Source organism: Corythoichthys intestinalis, chromosome 4 (genome assembly GCF_030265065.1).
Source record: "Corythoichthys intestinalis isolate RoL2023-P3 chromosome 4, ASM3026506v1, whole genome shotgun sequence".
In the NCBI taxonomy this organism is placed as follows: domain Eukaryota; kingdom Metazoa; phylum Chordata; class Actinopteri; order Syngnathiformes; family Syngnathidae; genus Corythoichthys; species Corythoichthys intestinalis.
The window spans coordinates 46,469,410-46,492,674 of record NC_080398.1 but is presented as its reverse complement, the minus strand read 5'-3'; the positions used below and the strand labels follow the sequence as shown (position 1 = coordinate 46,492,674).

Here is a 23,265-nt window from a genome sequence, read left to right as displayed (position 1 = left end):
CATTTAGAAAAAAATGAATAAAACTCGGATGAATATATACATTCAACATACAGTACATTAGTACTGTATTTGTTTATTATGACAATAAATCCTCAAAATGGCATTTACATTATTAACATTCTTTCTGTGAGAGGGATCCACGGATAGAAAGACTTGTGACTTTGTATATTGTGACTAAATATTGCCATCTGGTGTATTTGTTGAGCTTTCAGTAAATGATACTGAAGGCCATGCCCAATGCATGATGGGAAGTGGAACCATGACAGGTGAAACCACGACTGTGCGTAGTGCTACCAATTCATATATATTCTCTGCGATGGGATCTTAATTAAGGTGTTAAGATAAAGATCAATTGCTACCTTGCTTCCCCACATTGCTTCCCATATTTCTAATTGTAGGGAGACTGATTGTAAGGCTTTAGCTAATTAAAATAAGGCTCCAAAGGCTGCCAAAATTCACTCTACTCATTTTACGCTGACTTTTAGCTATCTATATAGGCAAAACGGCGCCATTACAGATGGAGCGCGACAATGTGTGAGTGGGTCGTGCAGTGCATGCATTAATTGCGTTAAATATTTTAACGTGATACATTTTTTAAAAAAATAATTACCGCTGTTATTGGGATAAATTTGATAACCCTACCTTAAGCCTAAACTAAAGACTCTGGATAAATATAACATATTATGTCTGTAACGTTAAATACAATTAAAAAACGATTTAATTAAAAAAAAAATAATAATAATAAAAAAAAGGCATGGCCGATATTTTTTTGCTGATTCCGATACTTTGAAAATGATGTGATCGGACCCGATCGATCAGGATGCCGATCGATCGGGACATCTCTAATTCCAAGTGAATGTAAAAGCAAAGATGGCTGGTCGCCATAAGTTGTTTTTTTATTTTGGCTTTCAAAAGACATTTTGACCTCCAGCAAACGTGACTTCTCATAAGCGATCAAATAGTGGAGGCGTACTAATGATATTTTTCCAGATCAGAGGTTGAAAACTCTAACTTTCCACCTCCCTCGAATATAGCATCAGTCTGCTGAGTTAACTGACGGCCGGTAACAAGGCGGGATGTGCATTTAGAGGCTGTGGAAACATACAGAAGAAACGGGCAAAGGAAAGTTTCCACAAATTCCATATGAAGAACGAGGAGAAATACAAACTGGTCACTTGGTGCAGGCTACGACATAAAAAATCAGCAGTGAAAAAATACCGATATGATTTCACTCTGCCCTGCTCCTCTGAAGAGCTTCTGTATTAAAAATGTTGCTGTTCATACTGCAATTATTGACCTGCAATATTCTGAAAACATAGCCAACAGTATTGATTGCATGGGTCATCGATGATTTTCATGTGTGCAAATGTTGTTGTTTTTTTGCACGCTATAATGGCGAAACTAACAAATAACTTGCAAACGAATCAGAATTTGTTGAAAACAACTCCACCAACAAACTAAACCCCAGCTAACTCGAAGGTTAAGTCTAATGTCAAAAATCCTGAACTTCCGCTTTAATAAGACCAAACAGATTGGGTGATATTCTCAAAATATGCTGATGTGTTTCCTACGTAAAAATTAAAAATGTTAAAATTGTTATTTTCATGGGAGAAAGTAATTTTTTAAAATGGGGGAATTCCACCTTGCCTTCATGTATAGGAAATTTACAGTGGTTGTGTTTTTGTGTGTGTGTTTTTTTTATGGGGGGGGACTACTTAACGTATACATTGAACTACATGTTAGCCCACATTGTCCTTCACCACAAGAGTAATAAATAGCTTTAATTTGTTGTGTCTTTCATCATCTTCTCCTCCCTTATTTTCATCTCTAAAGTGCGTCAGTGGGTTGAGCAATTATTGAAAAAAAAAATCTAAATCGGGATTAATTGAATTTACTTACGTGCAATATTAAAGTGCAATATTCAATGCCTTCAATGTCAACTACTGCTACTTCAATTATTTGCACTGCCTGAACATAGGCTTATCTCATACACATTTTATATTTATTTAGATTTTGTACTTTTATACTTGCTAGTCACTTTTGGGCTTTAACTTATCTTATCCTGCACTGTAAAGGGAGATGCGCCACAATTTCATTGTACAACTGTATAATGACAATAAAGGGTTATTCTATTCTATTCTTACCTCGATTATGATTAATGTATGATTATCTGGGAAAAAAATGTCTGCTTAGGCTGCAAAAAAATATTTTTAAATTAAATAAAGTTGAAAATAAATAAGCATTTTGATAAATTTATAAATGCACTAACAGGTATTTGGTTTCCAAAGTGTAAAGTCACCACATGCTCTAGCCTTCTTTCAGTTTAAGCCGCAGCAGCAGCTAGACGATTTTTTGACTGTAAACATTTTCCTGTGAAACACAGAACCGCTCTCTCTAAGCAGCTTCTTGCTCATTTTTTGCTGGTTATATAGTTTCCAGCAATGTTCACTACATTTCTCACAGTTTAATGAATGTTTACAGTAAACACGTACAGGAGGACACTTCTCTCTATGCAGCTTCTTACTCGTGTTTTGCAGGTTAGCAAGTTTACACAGTTTAATGCTATGCTAAATCTGATGCAGGACGGACTTTCAGTAGCAAAATTAGTGGTGTGTTCCCCAACTCTACAACATTGACGTCTTTTTACATTACTTACAGTGGCTGCTGCTGCTGACTGACAAAAACTTCGAATATCCCTCCTCTTTGAAGGGGGCGTAGGAGGCGGCATGTTGACATGTATTTCATGTATTTGGGGCTTCTAGTCATTAGCCAATCAAACATGCGTTTGAGTGGGGAAAAAAATGGACTAGCACATTCAGCTATTGAAAAGTGGTAAATGTAAGTCTGAATATAATTAAAATATTTCACTTAATAATGTTAGGGTCAATTCTATCATTATAACATATGGGAAGACAATCTAAATTACCTGTATAACTGAACTCATTATATAATGCAAATAAGGTTGCTTAAAAGTTGGTGGGAACAATTTGAGCATCCTGAAAAGTTGGTAGTGTTATGTCCCTACCGTCCCCATGCAAACCTATGCCCTTGCATTGAATACATTCTTTGATAAAATATAATAGGACCAAACACATTTTACTAAATTGCTGCATAGTCAATTGAATGTAAAGTAATTGCTATCATTGCATGATCAGACACTACTTAAGGGGGTGGATCAGTTGATACAAATTACTTGTAACCGGAGAAGGATCATCTGACCGTAAACAGCATATATTTTGTGACCACTATGGTCCTCTTTAGTCATTCCCATTCACACTCGCAAAACCACAGGGTTGAATTGCTCCAATTAGCATCTTGAGTGTTTGCAGGGTAGGGGTGCCTTGGCTGATGGGGGTAGGGTAAACTGGTATTATTCTAGCTGGCCTGTTGTCACTTTCAAGCCCAGAAGACAGGTTGTGCTGAAAATGCCACCATAAAACGGACCAAACTACTGACAGGATGTGACTTTTCTTTTTAATTGTTTACTTGTCCCTTCAACTCTTCCAGTTTTATCCTCTGTGTAAACCAAATGGAACATACTAGTCAGGTTCTTTCTTTTCTTTTTTTTTTTTTAAACTTCATGCATGGAACCATACGGTGGTTAAACTTACAGTATGTCTCACATATACTGTATGTGTGTGTGTAAACTGTATGGAGACAGAAAGGTGCCATTGGATGGCTGTCTGAGGCAATGAAAACCTTTTAGAGGTTATTTTCTCTCCCCCTTCCGAAAAGGCTTGTCCAGTTGGACAAATCAGTTGTTGCTTGTCGGACAGTGGACCGCTCAGGCAGGCAATCGGGTGGACAACCTTTTAACATCTTCCAAAAGCTGCAGTTTGCCAAGTATGTAATGTATACTGAAGCTTGTTTTGCTGTGACAAAACAGCTGTTTGAGCTGCTGTGGAAAGTTCTTTGGTCATTGTGTGTTTCAACATAATAAACTGAACCTTGACAACTGAATGTTGGACTTGTCAAGACAAAGTAAAGGTGCTTGATGGGATTTGTCCCAGATGTTCTAACACTCAATTTTCTAAAATGTAGACAGTCTGGTTTAGCTACAGTTCTGGATGCTAGTCATAGATTCATGCCACATGGCCCTCTCATCATTTTCACACTAACACAGGAGTTAAAAAGTCTGGATTGCAAATATTCAAGATGCTAATTTCAGCTATCCTGATTGACCTCCCCCCCTTCACACCTAGGCTGCTAGATTGCTTATTTGAGTGGTCTATTGTATAAAAAAAGCCAAGTAGTCAGTTTGGTATCGGGGTCATTTGACTTTCTTGTATTTCTTTATAGTCCAAAAAACCTGGTTGTTCCAGTGTTAAAACATTGTCTGCAATGGATGGGCCTAGATGTTCAATCCATTGGAGGAGGGAGGGCAGCCACCCTTCCTCTTCAAATTGATTGGACGTCTACTAATGATGAATTCAGTTAAATTCACAGCAGAAGGATGACTGGGTGCCACACGATTGGACGTCCATCACGATTTAAAAAAAAAAAAAAGGCAGAGTACTTAGCGTTGAGCAGGGGGACCAGTGGTTGAACACCAAATCTCGAAAAGTACATATTGCGCAGCAACAGCATGCTATTTGATAATGATGACGCCAATTTAGTGACGTTTTGGTATCGATACTTGCATCTGTGCAACACTAATTACATACACACAAAACAGAATGATACCTGTTTTTTTGCATTTGAAGGCAGTAAAAAATTTTTGTTCAACAATTATAAAATTTATTTTGAAAAGTGAATTGATAAAAATGCTTTTAACATTTTTAAAATTTATCAACAATCTGCAATTTTAAGACTTTATTCTAAGTCGAAGCACAGGATTCGATATCGTGGGCCGCAAAAAAATTATGTGGCGGGCTGCGTTTGGCAGTAGGATGTTGAGTTTCACACCAGAGATTTAAGATTAGGATCCAGAGCATCAACTTACTGCTGTGATGAATTTGTTGCTCTGTGCTTGGAGGTCTTCGCTTTTTGGAAAGATGGAGGAAGACTCCATGGAAGAAGGAGGCAAGGAAGAGCAAAGGAAGGAGGAGGATTCCTCGTTGTTGTTGTATGAGTCTAGGAGGCTGTCGGAGGGTCCGGGTAAGGTGAGGGTGCTCAGGCCGGTAACGCTATCATTGGAAGTGCACTGGGACGATGTCTCGGAACTCTCTGTGACTGACAAGAAACGCACAACAGCATTTATGCATCTTGACATGTTATGCATATCAACAACATTTTTGCGGTCCTGGCAAGTTAAGGCAATATTTCATGGATTTGTCATTGTGATAGGCGTGAACAAGGGTTGCGTAACACTGTGTTGTGCAAATATACGCAAGCGCTTACGCATGGAAGGCTGGCTCCCAGAGTCGTGCTCCAGCTCGTCTTCCTCGATGCAGTCGTAAGGCCACTGGGTAAAGGAGGGAACGGTAGCCAGCGGGTAAGCATGGGTGTGTGGGTGGGAAGGCGAAGAGTACAGGTGGAGGTTGAGGGGCCCCAGCAGGGAGGAAGACGATTGGCTGCCAGAGGAGGAAGTGCTGCTGTTGGAGATGGTGGAGTGTGGTCTCTTGATGGAAGCAGAGTATTCGTATGAGGAGACCGCTATGGAGGCTCTCGTCCTACATTCTGTAAGACATCAAAATATGTAAGAATCAGTGGAAGACGAGGACAACACTGCCTTGCGTGTCTTGCGTGTGTTTGGATTTCAAGGAGAAGCATCACTATCTCTATGGTAATAGACAGGATGACAGGCAAGATTAGACAGGAATCCCCATGGACTATGATGTTTGCAGATGACATTGTGATCAGTCGTGAGAGCAGGGAACAGGTGGAGGAGAAACTAGAGGTGTGGAGGTTTGCCCTGGAAAGGAGGGGAATAAAGGTTAGCCGTAGCAAGACGGAGTACCTGTGTGTAAATGAGAGGGACCCAAGTGGAAGAGTGAGGCTACAGGGAAAAGAGACCATAAAGAATTAGGAGTTTTAGTATTTCGGCTCAACAGTCCAGAGCAGGGGTCAAGAACCAATGGTTCGTGAGCCAGATCTGGCTCTTTTGACGGCTGCATCTGGCCCGCAGACAAATCTTTAATTATCAGAAAAAAAAAACGTTTAGTTATACTCCTTTGCGCATTGCGTGAAACGGCGACGGTCACCAGTCATATGCTGGTGTTGTGCTGTAATGAGTAGACGTGACTTTTGCGGCGTATGTTAACTTTTTTAATGCTCTGACAATACTCGCGCCCTAGATATCATCAAAAAGCAACCTAGATGTGCTACGTTAGATCCCGCGGAGTCCCAATGCCATTGGCTGGATGAGCCCAGGGTGATCATGGGACAAGTAGTCCGTATACTATAACCGGCGATTAGAAAGCCGGTTCGCCGTAATTTTAGAGGGACAGTGGCAAACATACATGTCGTTCTATATTTTTATTTATCTATCAATTGCATTGGCAACGCAGATGAGGCAGAGACACTCTTCAAGTGGGGTCGCCGTATTTTACTGTCGAAAATAGCGGCCGATGTTCGATGTATGTGCTTGAAGTAATCTACCCTCGTTTTTAGTTTCGTTTTCCGCGTTTGTCAACTAATTTTAGAAACCCGTTTTGAGAAGATGGGAAAAAGAAAAAAAAACGAGGAGTATCGTACCTTTCAGCAGGATCTGACAGAGGAATTTGCCTTTGTGGAGAGTTTTTGACGACTTTTCAGGAAAGACCGTCATGTCAAATCAAATTAAGGCGACGCAAGTGAAGGACATAAATTCGGCGCTGTTTTTCCTCTTGCTTTGAATGAGTCAATAGATGTAAGCAATTTATCCCAATTCAGCGTGATTGCAAGGTTTTGACTATAAAAGGGACAACAAGATTCAAGTCCTTCTCTGAGTTCGCTAAAGAAAAAAATGTACCGATGGATAAACTTGTTTCGGTGTGCACTGGTTGTGCTCCTTGCGTGGTGGGGAAAAACATGATTCGTGGCGCTATGTGAACATAAAAAGAGAAGCATCAAGTTTTTCAATGCCTGCATGAAGCAAAATCATCAGCAAAACCATGCAGCACCAGAAGTCACATTAATGGTAAGAAATACTCATCATTGATTAGCAACAGCATAACAATGTTATTAAAAAGAATTCAGAGACTAACCCAAACCCTTGTACTGTAAAAGTGTTGAAATTACATAAAATGCACACATTACTTGTATTTTTAGTTTTAAACATATTGTATGGCTCTCACGGAATTACATTTTTAAAAATGTGGTGTTCATGGCTCTCTCAGCCAAAAAGGTTCCCAACCACTGGTCCAGAGCAATGGAAAGTATGGAGAAAAGTGTCAGGTGTGATGTGCAATAGAAGGGTTTCCACTAAAATGAAAGGTTTATAAAACTGTGGTGAGACCGGCGACGTTGCTTGGGTTATCTGGGGACAACACCACTGAGGAAAAGACAGGAGGCAGAGGTAGCAGAGATGGCGATAATGAGGTTGTCTTTGGGAGTAAGCAGGATGGATAGGATCAGGAATGAGTATGTCAGAGGGACAGAGCATGTTAAAGGATTTGGAGATAAAGTCCGAGAGGCCAGACTCAAATGGTTTGGGCATGTCCAGAGGAGAGATTGTGAGTATATTGGCAAAAGGATGCTGAAATTCCATATGCCAGGCAGGAAGTCTGGAGGATGACCAAAGAGGAGGTTTATGGGTGTAATTAAAGAGGACCTTGTAAGGAAAAGCGGCATGGAAAATGAATGAAGGTAGTTGGTGTGAGAGTAGAGGATGCAGAGGACAGGGTTAGATGGAGACAACTGATTCGCTGTGGTGACCCCTGAAGGTAAAAGCTGAAAGGAAAAGAAAAAGATGATGAACTAAGACTTTGACGGCATGTTTTGAATGGGATACAAAAATGTAAGATATAAAAGACAGAGCTGCATTTGGTTAGGTAACAAAGTTTGAACCTACATATTGCCTAGTACTTGGCAGGTGGGGGGACAATTGGTAACAAATGTGCAAAGTTTTGGTCTGAATATTGCCTAGTTCCTTAAATGTATCAATTAAGAAATACAACATCTTAACCCGATGTGCAAAATTTCAAGGTAAACACAATTTTGGTGCGTCTCAAAAATTTCCACCTCTTTACAAATACAATATTCCTCAATTTTATATGACACTGTGAGATTACTATTATTTTGGGTATAGTTTGTGTGGTGCTGAACTGCATTATACTGGGAGATATTTTTAGTATTTTGACAGTGACTGTAAATGAAGCAACTTAAGAAGCTCATGTTCAGATCTACAGTGTGTTCTTGTCAATAAAAATATGTTCTAGATCAATAAAATATGAATACAACTAAATGGAGGGAAAAAGGAGTAAAGTCTCACCTGACCCCTTCATGATATAGTCGATGGCTCTGTCATTGATGGCTGCATCACTAGGTTTAATGTCCATGAAAGGCTTGCTTCCAATGCCCATTGACACCATTTCCTGCATGCGTAACTCTGCAAGCCAAAATACACAAAGAAAGCCTTTTTATGACCAAATCTGCGACAAAATAAAACTAGCAATCAATAGATATTCTTGAGAAGCAAAAGAATACCCCTATTTCGTAGCGCCTGCCTCCACAGGATCTTCCCCAGGATGGACGTCCATACAGCCTTGACCTCCACTGAACTTGCTTGTAGGATGAACGTGTCCTGGGACTTCCTTCGCCGGAACCATATTTCAAAGCGGAGACCACTGTCACCAACATTTTCAGTCATACCTATCTCGGCTGTCTAAAAATGGAAAGAAAGAAAGGAAAAAAAAAAAAAAAAAGAACATTTTGTTTAAGTACTGTACCTGAAATCATAGTTAACGCGAAAAGAGAATCTTACTTTATAGGACTGTTTGTATATGTAAATGTCATATCCTCCTTCTATCTTTTTGGTCTTGCTGAAGAGGATGAGGTCTTCAAACAAGAAGACGTGGCGAAGGTACTTCCTGCGTCCACACCAGACGATGAACTCATCCTGGCAGCGCAGTTGTCCCTGTTCCTTTAGGTTGACCTAGACAGGAAACACCCCGGGTCACATGCGTCACACACAACAATGGAAGCTCTGGCGGGACACTGATTTCATTCTACTGTATACAAAAGATGACATCAAGTTCATAAATACACTATGGATAACTTAATGGGACACTGACTTCCTACAAGATTTGTGAATTTGATGGATATAGTATTTTGCCGGTTTAAAGAACAACCTTTTTAAGGTGATTGAAGCTGGACTTTTAAAGGAGCATAGTAAAGTCATTATAGAGGGATTAAAACTTAGAATTTACCAGAACTCCTAACGTAGTAGTACCTTAACTTATGAGTGACAATTTTTTGCAGACACAAGCGATCATCTGCATCTGGAATTTTTAAAATTTGTTTTATTAAGTTATGAGCACTAAATGGTAGCAGCGAACTTAATAACTGATATAATTTAATGATATAACTGATTACAGTTTCAGCTTTATGCTAATATACAAAGCAAAAACGCCAAGCATCGATGTTGGGGCAGTTATACACCTTTAAGCAAGAAATGTTGACGAGCACATAATGTCAATGTAATTGCATTCATCAGCTTATATTCTTTGTCCTTTGTGTTAAGCAACATTTATTACTGCAGCTTAGCTGTGACTCTTCTTTCTTTAAGGAATGACGATTTGAGATATTAGATATTTTGTGTTCTGAGTGTTAAAAGAATTAGTTAAAAGGTACCAAATTACAATTTAGAAGAAAACAGGCCCAGCCCATGACAGATTCCTTCCTTATCGATGAACACGCGTGTCAAAATACTCCAGTCCATCTAGTTTACTCCTTGTGCTTACATCACATCCACGAATGGCATCCATAGCCAGCAGATCGTTGCCATGGCGAAGCTGAAATTTAACCATCTCCTCGGCCGTGCGAAGGTCGCTCAGCTCTTGTGCTTGGGACTGACTACACTCCTTAATGAGGTCCTTCAGCAGCAGGGCGTATTTACTCATTCTCTGGATGGGCTTCAGCAGGTAGGACGCCAGGTCCATCTTGTCCCCAAGATCAAGCTGCTTATTCTGAAATGCGAGGAGACGGTCAAAATGGCTCATTGTGAATATTATTGGGAAGCCGATAGATCGGCCAGTAAAAGCATTTCAAAATGAGATCGGAAAATATTGTAGTATAGTTTTTTCATTATCTGATTTGGACCAATATGCATATGGTAGTGCTGTCGTGTCCACTTATTGCCTGCATTTTTCTGGTTTTATTCGCCCCATGCTGGCGCTTAGTTGTAATTACGTTTAATAAGTTTCAGCACTTTCTGCTGACATAATCATATGTCGACGCGAGCTCATTGCGAATAGAGAGAGCTAAATGGACCCGCTAACGTCTGCAGCCCATTTACCATAGCAGCTCTTGCCATCTCACCACATTGCCTTATACAAGCATCTTGCCATCTCACCACATTGCCTTATACAAGCATCGCTTGTAAGTTATATTCTTCCTTTGTTTTATATTCATGAATTTTGTGTAGTATATTGGAGATGTGTATATTTTGTTTTGTTTGCATTTTTGGTAAAATGTGGTAACATTATTTCATTTCTTGTAAGCTGTACTACCAGTTGCTATTCAAATTGACATGTGGTGAATACTTTGCTTTATTTTTTAACTTTATTACAAATTATTGACACAATGTTTTGTTGTTTTCAGTTTTACAAAAAAGTATCAGTGCTCTTTTCAAGAGAAAGATGACCACAGAAAAGCCAATTCAACTTTATGCCAGCGTCTGATCTCTCTTTAGAGCCTGATTTGTTCGCTATCTGTCGATTTGTGTACCTACACATGCATTGAGGACAGAATACGTAACTTGCCCTTGAACCAAAAAACTGATGTTTGCACTATTTTGATTTCAACAATGAATATAGCGGTGCAATATAGCCATTTTTTCCATAACTTCAGTTGAAGTTGTTCTCTTACTTTTCACAGAATGTTTATTTAGAAAACCTTGAAGTTGTTACATTTATCATGAGTAAAGCATCCAGTGGGGCATCACAATACAATATATCGGTATCGGTATCAGATTTTTGGAGTTCAATATCGTGGTACCGGTTATCAGTTAAAAGTCATTATCGGACGGCTTTAGTAAAATTTTATTGATCCTATTGTGCATAATTAGCAGCAAGCTGATAACTACATTATGAATATGAGTCACGATATCACCTTGTGAGACATGCACATTTCAATTCCTTTTATGTTGTGCCATTGTAGGTCAGGGCTGACCTTTTCACCCAGTAAAGAATGTTACCAGAGTTTCCAGACGCACCTTAAAGAATTCGTTCCCATGGCTGCTGAGCAGGGAGTCAGACCGGGGCTTATTCTTGCTGTACAGGGCATACATTCCAAACTGATCCTCCTGCATACACACAATTAACAAGTTGGAAAAATCCTGAATGTTAACTGTTAATGCTCTCCTAAATAGTACGCAAGAGATTCAAACCATATAAGCTGTATAACCAGCTACATTGTTTCCTTCATTTGAAATGAACACGGGCTAGTACCGGTAGTTCAATTGCAAAATGGATATACAGTAATATTATCCTTATAAGCCTTAATAATAGTGGAGTAATTGCTTTTGTGTGTGTGTAGGTCAAACCTAATCTTAATGCATCTTGCCAGATTTTCCTGCCACGGGGCAGTAAAACTCTTGGGTCCAAGTTGCCTCATGGTGGCTATGACCAGCATACGCCAGATTTTTTAAGGGCTTGGCTTCTTCAAATACTGCCAAGCAACGAGTAGACTTAAGCATGTAGCGTGACCTGAAAAAATTCCCTGTGTAATTTTTCAGACATACACTGCTGTGCCTGCTCTCCAGTTAGTTTTAAAAATAAATTACACGAGGCTATTTGTTGAAACCACTATTCCTTGCATGAAGCTTGTGCTTGGGTTAGGTATTTGTGTGTCCGCATATAAAACGTCAATGTAGATAACAAAATGACAAATGACCCTGGAAACATCCCATATAGTGGTGCAACAATGTGTCTAAAGGTCATGACTGTTGATGGAACCTGAGAGTTCTTAGTAAATTGTCAGTGTGCCTCCTCAGGGCAATGACTGGGTCTACACATATACTTACATGTCTGAGAAAGCAACTGCTAATGGACAGCGGAGAGTGGGCGCAAGACTCCAGGTCCTTGAGGAAGTACTGGCTGTGAAAGTCCCACAGCTTCTCTATGTTTCCGAAAATGATGTTACGTTTTCCACGGAGGTCCTGTGGCAGATCAAGGCGCTCCATCTCGGGGAAATAATGCTCAATTACGTAGCTGAGAGAACGAACGTACTCCCTTTCAGTGAAGATCATCTCATCCATGATGTGCTGCACTTTACTGGGAACAGAAACACATTATGTTTACTACATCTTATGATATGCATAAGTTGTTTAGCTTTCCATGCTGTACAGAAACACAGTTCATCAGTGAGATCACAGCTGTATTTCTATATCAAATTTCCACTGAGTGTTTGAATTGAGGATTAATGGGGACCAGAACCCGCCGCGATAAGTGAAAAACTGCGATGTAGCAATATTATTATTATTATTATTTTTTAAAAATTATTTATTCAGATTTAGCATTGGTAAAAGATACAGTGTATCACAAAAGTACATCTTTTCGTGGGACAACACTGATAAAATGACACTTTGACACAATGAAAAGTAGTCTGTGTACAGCCTATATAATAGAGTTAATTTATTTTCCCCTCAAAATAACCCAAAATATAGCCATTAATATCTAAATCCGTGGCAACAAAAATGAGTACACTCCTTTGAAAAAACGTAAATCCCTAAATGTCCAAATTGAGTACTACATCAAATTGGTGTGCATGGCTTTCACTAGAGCTGGGAATCTTTGGGCACCCAACGATTCGATTATGATTACGATTCAGAGGCTCCGATTCGATTATAAAACGATTATTGATGCACCCCCCTCCTTTTTTTTTTTTTTTTTTTTAAATGTTTTGTACATTAGTTCCAAAATTGTTCAAAAATACTCTCAGGCTAAACCAAACTACTATTTCAGTATCAAGTTAACATATAGCAGTAAACAAATATACAAAAATAACAGTAAATAAAAAAACCCAGTCCCCATTCTGTATCAGCAGCTTTAAACTACATTCAATTCATTTAATGTTGTGAATCAACCGTTAAAGTTGTTAAAATTGCTCCCGTTATTCCAAAATTTCCTTTTTGTCTACTTTCGACATGTGAAAGTTTTAAAACTATTTTAAAGATCGATTCAAGTCAATATTTTACCGATTTAGGAGTATTTTAGATAAAAAGTTAATTAGGTTTGTTTGGAAGGTTCGCTACAACAGCCTTGCAGGGAAGTGTACTGCTTTAAGAGGGCGGCCGTTTACTCACGCCCGCATCTAGCTTTTTGTAGGTGTGCTGCTAACGCTACCGAATCTATATTGCATCTAGTCCTATATAAATGATATCTACCGCAACATTATGTGGATGTACTTTGTAGCAGCAGTCAGGTATGTTGTTGTGTTTTTTTATCTCGTGGCATGAGTTGAGCTAGAGCCGTGAGTTGAGCATTGGCATTACCCAAGGGGCCGGGTAATGAGAAGCATGATGTTTAGCTACTCTCGCTCCGTTCCTCATCGACCGCGCGGCGCGCTGAGTGTGTTGTACTTCCTCTTTACTTGGCATATTTCAATAATCGGAATTTGGATGTTTGTGAATCGTTCTCGAATCTTCCACGGCCGAATCGCGAATAATCTAAGAATCGGAAATTTTGCACACCTCTAGCTGTCACCCCAGGAGGAAGCCTCATCTGAAGTACCGCCTTCCCTCATCTGAAGTACAGTCTTCAGATGAGGCTTCCTCCTGGGGTGACAGCCATGCACACCAATTTGATGTAGAGTACGGCGTATGGTCTAAGCACCAACAGGCTGACCCCCCCCCCCCCACCTCTTCAATCTCTGCAGCAATGCTGACAGCACTCCTGTAACGAGTCACATGACATTTTGGAGGGAAAAGGACAATCAGTACTCAATTTGGACATTTAGAGATGTACGTTTTTTCAAAGAGATGTACTCAGTTTTGTTGCCAGGGGTGGAGATATTAATGGCTAGTTTTAAGTTTTAAACATGTTACTGTTCCATCGAATTATTTTTAAACAAGAATGTAGTAGTGGAAAAATGCTTGGGTTTATTAAATGCTTCAGAGTGAGTCTACTCAAATCCTCTCAAGCTGCTCACTTACACACAATGAGTTGCCACAGCAAGTGTTTAACAAGTTAAACGATGACTGACGCATGTGGAGCTTTCGAAGTCCGTGACTCTAGCAAGATTAAACACAAACATCTGTCAACATCGTTAACATTAATAAGCAACTCCAATGCAGTGCCTGACGAACAAAGAGCAAGGAGAGGGAAGGCGGGAGCGAGAGGGAGACTATGCGATTGGCTTGTGAAAGCTCATCTGTATTTTTTTTTTTTTTTAATTGAAAAAAATCTGCGAAGGACTAAGTCGCGAGGGATCACTGTATTGCAATTACAGCTCTAAAATGTGTTACTTTGAAAGATTATACCTAAATACATATATTTATATAAACTTTTTTCCATTGAACAGGATTTTTATTTTTCAAAACTTTAGCAAATTGGAACATAAGTTTAAAGTTAAAATAAATAAAATAAAAAATAACTGAAATATTCTAAATAAAATTAAAATAAATGCAGTCCTTTAGGTGAGCCTAAACCCACAGCCACAATGAAACATTATTACCATCAGAACAAAAATAATTGACCCTAAAAAGCATGTGTGTATGACACTCTCTTTCTCAACACAGAGTTGCCAAAGAGAGAAAAACCTCACGTTTTACCACCGCTAGACACACTAAACACGCCAGAGTTAAGTCTCGTAGTTGGTGGGAAATGTTCATGACAGTGTTTACTAACCTTTAATTTTGTCTAAATGTGAAATCATATTGGGGGTATTGCCTCCTTTGCAGCCACCCTCCACAAACATGTTTTACATAAGCCGTGGCCATCTGTAACTTTTCTGTTGCCGAAGTATTCATTGAAAAATAAAAATACTGTTCAGCAGAAAAAGTTTTTTTTTTTTTTTAAACCCAGATATCTCAAAGTAACACATTTTAGAGCTGTAATTGCAATACCGTGATACAGTGAAACTGTGATATTTTGGCTTAAGGCAGGCATGTCCAAAGTCCGGCCCGGGGGTAAATGCGGCCCGTGGTCAAATTTCATCCGGCCCCCAGCCTCTGTCGTAAAATCAATAACATCTGGCCCGCAAACAGACTTAATAAATTGGTCAGCAGTACTACTACCAGCATATGAAGTAGCTTACACACTAAATGCTGCTCCTCGTTTACCCACTAAAACGCAGCAGCACTCTAAGCAGCATTACTCCGTGTGACCCTTTGCTCCCAATTTTCTAAAATGGCGACAATCAACAAAAACAAGAAAGTTGACTGCGACAGCCAACGCTTCAAGTATAGGTGGAAATTGGACTATTTCTTCACTAAAATACGCAACAACTGTGTCTGCCTTATTTGCAAAGAGACAGTCGCTGTTTTTAAAGAGTTGAATGTGAGACGAGGACATGGATGACAAGATTACAGGGAAGATATGTGGCGAGAATTGAAACAACTTGAAGGTAGTTTAACTTCACAGCAGCAGTATTTCGCAAGAGCCGAAGAGTCAAAAGGGAACGCGACAAAGGCTAGTTGCGAGATTGTTGAAATTATTAATACAAAAAATATGTGACACATAGAATTGCTTGCTAAAATTACCTTAAATATATTGTTCTACGTAAAGGACGTCAGCCACTCGGCCCCCCCCATTTTTCCCACATCAAATCTGGCCCCCTTTCCAAAAAGTTTGGACACCCCTGGCTTAAGGTTATCATACCGGCACATGCCTATTTACAAATTAATCACTAGTTACTATAACTTGAAATAACTAGCTTGCTTTACTCATTTTTGAAAGTGCAATCAGTTTGCATGTATTTTTTTAAAGTTATGAAAATTGGATTTGGCAGTGTATCAAGTATAGTGCCGCATTAATTTTGGCTGCTTTGTCAGTTGTCTCCTCTCTCAGAGTACTCATTCAGTTTCAATACGTTTTTTTTTTTTTTTTTTAACTTATTGAGAGAAAATATTTTTTTACTTTAGTTTTTCTTATTCTGTTCAATAACCTTGCTTGTGACAACCAGCTACAACTACATGTCAGTACTTCTTATGAAGGTTTACTGCCTTTTTGAAAGCATCCGCATATTAATATTAGGGCTGTCCAACAATTAAAATTTTTATTCGAGTTAATCACAGCTTAAAAATCAATTAATTAATCACAATTCAAACCATCTCTAAAATATGCCATATTTTTCTGTAAATTATTGTTGGAATGGAAAGATAAGTAAAGCAGTGAATGAAAATACACCACACGGTGTCAATGGCAAGTTTTAAATTAATTAGAGATCTAGCCAAGTCAAAATCTGAGTAAGTTTGATGTGTATTTTGCATAGCTATTTTGATTGGGAATGCCAGTTCTCTTTGCATTGAGCGCTTTTCTTTTTGTGAACATTATTTTTTTTTGAAAGATAGGAATATTATTTTTGTTGTGCTTTCGCTAAATGATACTGTAGTGACTTAACTCTTCCGCCCAAATGCATGCTGGGAAGTTGTGCAACCATGACTGTCAGTAGTGGCTGCAAATGGTATACAATATGGTCTGCGTTGTGTTCAATTAAGCGTGTTAAGAAAAAGATCATCTCCTGCTCTGACCAAATGCATGATGGGAAGTTAGGCAACCATGACTGTCAGAGGTGGCTGCAAATGGTATACAATATGTTGTGCGTTGTATTCAATTAAGCGTGTTAAGAAAAAGATGGTCTGATCATCCATGAACGCCTGTGTCCACTCGCATTTCTCTGCCTTTTCGCTCCCACTGTGCTAAAACGGTGTCAATGTAAACTGTTTGAGGCAACGCATGAATGGGTCACTCCGTCCATGTTTTAATTGCGTCAAATATTTTAGCGTGTTTAATTTTAAAAAATGAATTACGGCCCATTAACGCGATAAATTTGACAGCCCTAATTTATATTAAAAAGTGTTCTGACCTGCTGTGTTTCTTGTCATCTCCTTCACTGTGTCTGTTATGGATCTTCGAGGGAGTAGACATACTGCGACTACGTCCTAACACTGGGCTCATGACGTCAGGCCGCAGCAGCTTCTTCTCTGCGGACACATTATTGGCTACCTCCAAACCTTTTATGTAGACTCCGGTGTAACCATGCACGTGGCTGGAGTCTGAATGGCCCCCGTCCCTTGGAGGCAACTCATAGTTCATGGTCTTCTTCATAATCTTCTTCATTGGTGACTTGCGAACTCGGGAAGCTGCAGAGAAGATAGGCTCCGAGTGGCATGACGTGGAGGAGTCGATAGTGCAGTCGCTGTCTGTGTCATCAAACACAGATGGGCTCAGCTTGTTGTCAAGCGGGAAAGTAAAGCATGAGGAGGAGGAGATGGAACCAGAGGGGCTTTTGGAGTAAGGCTCATCAGAATGCAGCTTGATGTCCTCAACAGTCAGTGGTGTGGTGGTCCTGCCGGAGACAGTGGGCTCTTCAGGCAGGAACCCACATCCACTAATCTCCGCTACACTACTTTGGCTCTCTGCAGGCTTTAAAACATCCGTAAATTCAGAGGACATGGAGTCTGAAGACGCCCTAGTAGCTCGCGCCAATGTGTCTTCCAGCTGCTGCTTGGTCTGCTGACATTTGTGCCACACTGTGTTCCACTGTTGGACTTGCTGAGGACATTCCAGGGACAGCACCATGTCATTCAGTGTGCTGAAATTCTCCACTGAGAACTTTGAGGCCTCAGTGCAGTAATCCCGCAATGTCTGGACCACAGCGGGAGAAAGTGCTTCACCTGAAGTGTTAAGGTGACTGACATAGTTCTGGCAATGCTCTCTCCACTGATTTACCTGTAAACATTGAAAAAATTGTTTTGGTCCGTTTATACAGACTATAATATATTTACCTTAATCTAGTTCCAGTCTGTGATAAAACTGACTGAATCAGCATCTTTACCAAAAATAGACCACTATGTTTATTTTTCCCAACTTACAGAGTCATAGAACTCGTAGAGGTTTCCCAGTATGTCCAAGTGTCCCTTCCGTTTCTCCACTCTGCTCAGGATGGAGACAAGATATTGCTTGAATTCCAAAGAAACAGCACTAGGGAGAGACTGTGGAGACTCTTTCACCATCTGCAGGGCATGTCTCTGTTGATGCTGTCAACCAACAGATGGAAAACTGATTACTTTCTACTCAACATGATGCAAAAGTGTCTACATTTTGTCCATGTAGCGGAAAATCATATGAATTATTCGTCCGTGTTCTTGTCAAGATATTTACCACTGACTCTTTTAGAAATTGGTCCAAGCTTTCCTTCATGTCTTTTATGCTGCTGACAGATAAAGTAAGTGATTCCAAAGGTGTGAGATGCTTGTCTCCCTCCACACTAAGCCACAGTTTGACCTGAAAGGATAATTGATTTTTTTTGTCCCCATAAATATGATAGACAAAAGAGCCATCAAGAGTGAAAGAGTCAAGGCTGACCTGTTGTGTTTGTTCTTCAAACCTGCGCACTTCCAGAAGACTTTCCAAGTCCTTCTGAGACTTGTTGGACAGAATGACAAGCTCATGTACCTCTTCATCTACTTGGTTATACAGTGCACTCAACAAATCTACAGCATCTCTGTGGAGAGGCAAATGTTAATAACATGTTAATTTTGATACTAACAGAAAGTAATTGGCCTCTCCTGCAGCAGTACCTGTAGCTCTCATTGTCACAAGCCTCTTCCTTCCTGATGCGGGCGAGGATGGTGCCTCCTTCAAGACGTAACCTATTTAGATGGCTGTCATCAAGCACACACTTCATGAGATGCTTCTGCTGCTCCATCATCTGTGACACCTCCTAAACAACAAAAATCATTTGGGAGCTCATGTCCAATTTCTTGTCGCACATGGCTGACTACCATATTGGCCCGATTATAAGACGGTGTTTTTTGCATTGAAATAAGATTGAAAAAGAGGGGGTCGTTTTATATTCGCGGTCTAGACATTATACCCATTCACGACGCTAGATGACGCCAGATATCATTGAAGCGATGTTCTGTTATGACAGATCTCAGCTACTCTCCCCATTCACAAGGCTAGATGGCGACAGATATCATTGAAGCGAGGTTCTGTCAAGACAGACCTCAGCTACTAGTTTAACCAGTTTGCATTATTGTATTGAAATGTTTTTCCTTATTCAGATTTGTTTCAAGACTACAGTTACAGTTAGACTTCACTTTGATTGTAATGCAGTTATTGCAATGTTGTTGTTTTATCACAATAGATTGGTTTATTTACATTTCAAAAACCAGAAGCCATTCATTTACGAATGTGATTGCACTTTAGTTTACATATTTAAATGTTCAGATATTAAGATTTGAATGAGGCAAAATAACATGCTTTTTCTGTCAAATATATTGTTATAATCATTTTTTTCAGATGCACTGTAATTATTTTCTGTATAAAAATGAATTTGGTCTTCAAAAAGTCTTTTTTCAAACTTGAGTCCTGAAAAAGAGGGGGTCATCTTACAATCAGGGCCGTCTTATATTCGGGTCAATACGGTATTTAGTTCAGGTCTTACCGCAGAGGTCCTCAGGTTACCACTATCACTTAACGACGCGATAGACTCCTGGAGAGAAGAAATTGCTTCACTGCAGCTGCTGGCAAATGGTTCAATTTTCTGTAAGGGTTAAAAAAAAAAAAAAATTTTTTAAATGAACATTTGGCAGGAATTGTGATTCAAACGGCCTAAAGATAAATTTCGTATGGTCATCTATGGTAGCAAATGAATTAATCAATGCTGTTAGCTAGCAAACTTTTTCCTACATTGATTCACATACAGTATCAGAGGTGTTTACATTGCATTGTCAAAGACAGTGAGGCATTTTTAACACTTATTCTTGCCGTATTTTCCAGACTAGAAGTCCCACTTTTTAAAATTGTTTGGCTGGGTTTGTGTATTGTATTCAGGTGTGACTAATGTTTTCTTTTCATACTGACAGCTACAAGAGGGGCACTCTAGGTGTGCCGTCTACTTCCAGAGTTATTTTGAAGTGATACTGAAGATGAAGACTTTAAAAAAATTGGCAGTGATTTAGTATGAGATCAAGAGTTTGGTAACAAGTAATGTTGTGTCGTTGAGGCTATTGTTATTCCAATAACTGTTAATATGTTACAAGAACAGACGCTGCTTAAGCCTGTTATTCTCAGTTTTCTCATTAGTACAGCACCATAATGTATGTTTGTTCTTGGTCTCTGATAAATTAAAATTTCCCCCTAAAAATGCTATTTATACACCGGTGCGACTTACAGTATATATGGCGGAAAACACTCAGGTGACGTGAAGTTCCGCTCTAAGAGCCTCAATTTAGCCAACTTTCAAAATTGTCCGATATGCATGTGTGATACATTATTGAAAAGCTTAAAATCTCAATTTACTGGGGGAAGAAAATTTTTGAACATGGGGGCATTTAAAAAAAAAAAACGTTTTTTAAACAGCAAAACACTATCTGGAGATGAGCGCACGCGGGAGCAGATTTACAGACGCCATGATGTTATCGCATACTTACCTTGTTTCGATCCAAAAACTCCATGTAGCACGTATCACTGAGCGTCAAGACACAGCTGTGAATGGCCACAGCTGGATTTTTGGGGGATTTTATGGGTGAAACATGGTAATATAAAAAGGGTCGCGATGCAGAAATCGCAGACATCAAGGAGTGGCCGAGATGTTCTTTTTCATATATTTACCCTTAAAAAAAAAAAGTTTTTTCAAAAAAAAAAAAAAATTTGGATCGATTATTTATCATCTAACATATCGGAGAAAATGCGACAGTAACGAAAAAAATACAATGAAGCGATACTTATGAGGTAGATATCCATGACTTTTTTACAGACGCCATTTTTTTCATTGTGACATTATTTAAGTCGTTTTTTTTTTTTTTCTTTAAAACGAAACGTGAGACATCAATTAATGATTCTAAGCTAAAGATGACAGACATTTAGAATAATACATATAATTAATTACCTTCGTTTTATGGCTGGGTTGAAACAAAAGCTGTTGCACGACGTCTGTAAACGGGGGTTTTCAGGGTAAAACAGACAAATTAAAAATAGTTCGGGGGCTTAATGCACCACGAATCTGCTATGGCAGCATATAGACATATTCTATCAAACACAACAGTTGTTTTGGCTTAAAATGCAGCAGTTTCTTTTAAAGAGGAGTGCAAGAGCAGAAACTGCTTTTTCAGTCTTGTCTGTGTTTTTCGCCATATGAGTTTTTCCTCTTCTTTTTACATTTTTTTGGGCAGGTGTAACTTATACACAGGTGTGACTTACACTTTAAAAAGTATGGCAAATGGTAAAAATAACAAACCCACATGGAAATTGACCATTAGTACTGTATTACTTTAAGAAAAAAAACATGACATTGACCAATTGTGAAAGATGCGAAACATATTATATTATAGCGTTGGTTTCCCATTCACCTGTCTGAAGAGAATCCAATGGTTATGGTCGTAGTGGAAGGTGCCCTCCAGGTCGCGTGTGAGCTGATTCTGTTCAACGTGCTTCAGCAGGGCCTTCAAAGATGACACTGTCTCTGTCTGTGGTGAGAAAAGACTGGTCAGTCCACAACTCTTACTGTATATAACTTAAACTGTAAGGCGCTAGCTTGGCGTAGGAATGTTAGACAACACTCATAATATGCAATAAAAAAAAAAGACAATACCGTGATTTCATGATATGAAATGAAGCAAAAAAACTTAAAGAGCGTTGCGTGAAAGGAGATCTGTGACGAGAACAATCTATTGGAGGCGGCAATTTAATCACACCCATTTATACATGTGCCCGCAACTACATTTACTCACCTGTACATTGACAATGTCTCTTTCAGGTTTGGCAGCTGCCTCCTTGTCCATCAGAAAAAGGACCGAATAAAGTGCATTTGGTACCAAAGTCTGAAAACATATGCATATTTTTATGGTTATACATTGATTCCAACAACTCAAAATGTCAAAAGTTGAACAAAAAACTGTAATTACGGTAGTGCGTCATAAAAGTAAAATAATAAAGAAAAAACATGCAGACAGAATAATTATTCCTTTTTTACAATGTCTGTTCAGAAGCCTCTGTCCATCATTAAAATAGACTCGAACAGAATCATACAAGTTGGCTGATACCAACTTACTTACACTGTATAGTTAAAAGCAGACAAGTAAGCACAGGTTAACCCTAAGGCCAGCATTTTCCCAGAAGAAGCACTTGAATGAGCAGTCATTACAATTTTGAGGTGTGCCTCTTATTCTGAGACGTTGCAGATTGGCAAATAATGTCAGAAAATCCATTCAATGTCGTAAGAAGTATTATGGTTGGCATTGCTTGAACACATGAGGCCTGTAAACCTTTAAATGCCGTTAGAGGGCTAGTGCATGTTCTCTGGCCATGCTCACCTGAAATTCAGAAAGCGACGACAAAAGAGCGGGGACTGGTGGCTGCCTCCTGCTGTCTATCACAACTGTCAGACCCTCGTCACGTTTTTCTTTCCTACAACCACAACAGGCATAATCCAGTCACTTTGACTACATATTAACATGGCTAAACCACATATTAGTGCCAGGAGGAGTAAATTGTCAACAATATTTACATGACATATACAGCCCATGGACGTTCAATAATATTGTATATATTAGTGAGCAATGTCAGTCATAATAGCGGTTATATGCTTGCATACCTACAAGTGATGTTGTAGGTATAATATAGTTTGGGGACATAAATTTAGGCAGAAGTGTGTTTTCATTGGTTACACCATTATGAAGGTTTTATGAATATTGTACATGTGCTAGCAACTCACTTCTGGTCAAACAAGTGAATGCCTTTGGCTTGCATCACACCACGGTGTGGTGATAAACAATGTTGTACCTCCCCTTTTTGTCCCCAGCAAATAACACATTCAGAAATTTGATAAAAAGTAAATCCATGCGAATTGTGGACCATATATCAAAATGCTCATGGTTTTCAAAGATTTAACCCTTTATATGGCAAGTGACTATTTTTGGTCATTAGGAAAAAAAAAAAAAAAAAAAAAACTCAAAAAGACCAGGCGGCCACATACATGGACATCATATTTTGCATCATCATCACAATTTTAACA

At 39.1% G+C, this 23,265-nt stretch overlaps 1 protein-coding gene across 6 annotated transcripts in view; it reads right to left on the bottom strand.

The window, feature by feature from the left end:
• The window catches only part of zgc:158766 (uncharacterized protein LOC100009641 homolog), a 50,100-nt gene that overhangs the window by 3,367 nt on the left and 23,468 nt on the right, over nt 1-23,265 (bottom strand). For 2 of the 6 annotated variants that reach the window (XM_057833832.1, XM_057833835.1), the window contains exons 6-23: nt 22,565-22,658; nt 21,983-22,072; nt 21,602-21,718; nt 19,696-19,794; nt 18,827-18,969; nt 18,612-18,750; nt 18,408-18,530; nt 18,119-18,283; nt 17,110-17,975; nt 12,107-12,356; nt 11,297-11,386; nt 9,825-10,049; nt 8,846-9,016; nt 8,569-8,746; nt 8,354-8,470; nt 5,900-5,938; nt 5,341-5,619; nt 4,943-5,172 (exon numbers count right to left, since the gene is read on the bottom strand). In XM_057833832.1, the coding sequence (XP_057689815.1) occupies nt 4,943-5,172; nt 5,341-5,619; nt 5,900-5,938; nt 8,354-8,470; nt 8,569-8,746; nt 8,846-9,016; nt 9,825-10,049; nt 11,297-11,386; nt 12,107-12,356; nt 17,110-17,975; nt 18,119-18,283; nt 18,408-18,530; nt 18,612-18,750; nt 18,827-18,969; nt 19,696-19,794; nt 21,602-21,718; nt 21,983-22,072; nt 22,565-22,658 (3,415 nt within the window). The other 4 variants (XM_057833833.1, XM_057833837.1, XM_057833838.1 and 1 more) reach the window with 4 other exon arrangements.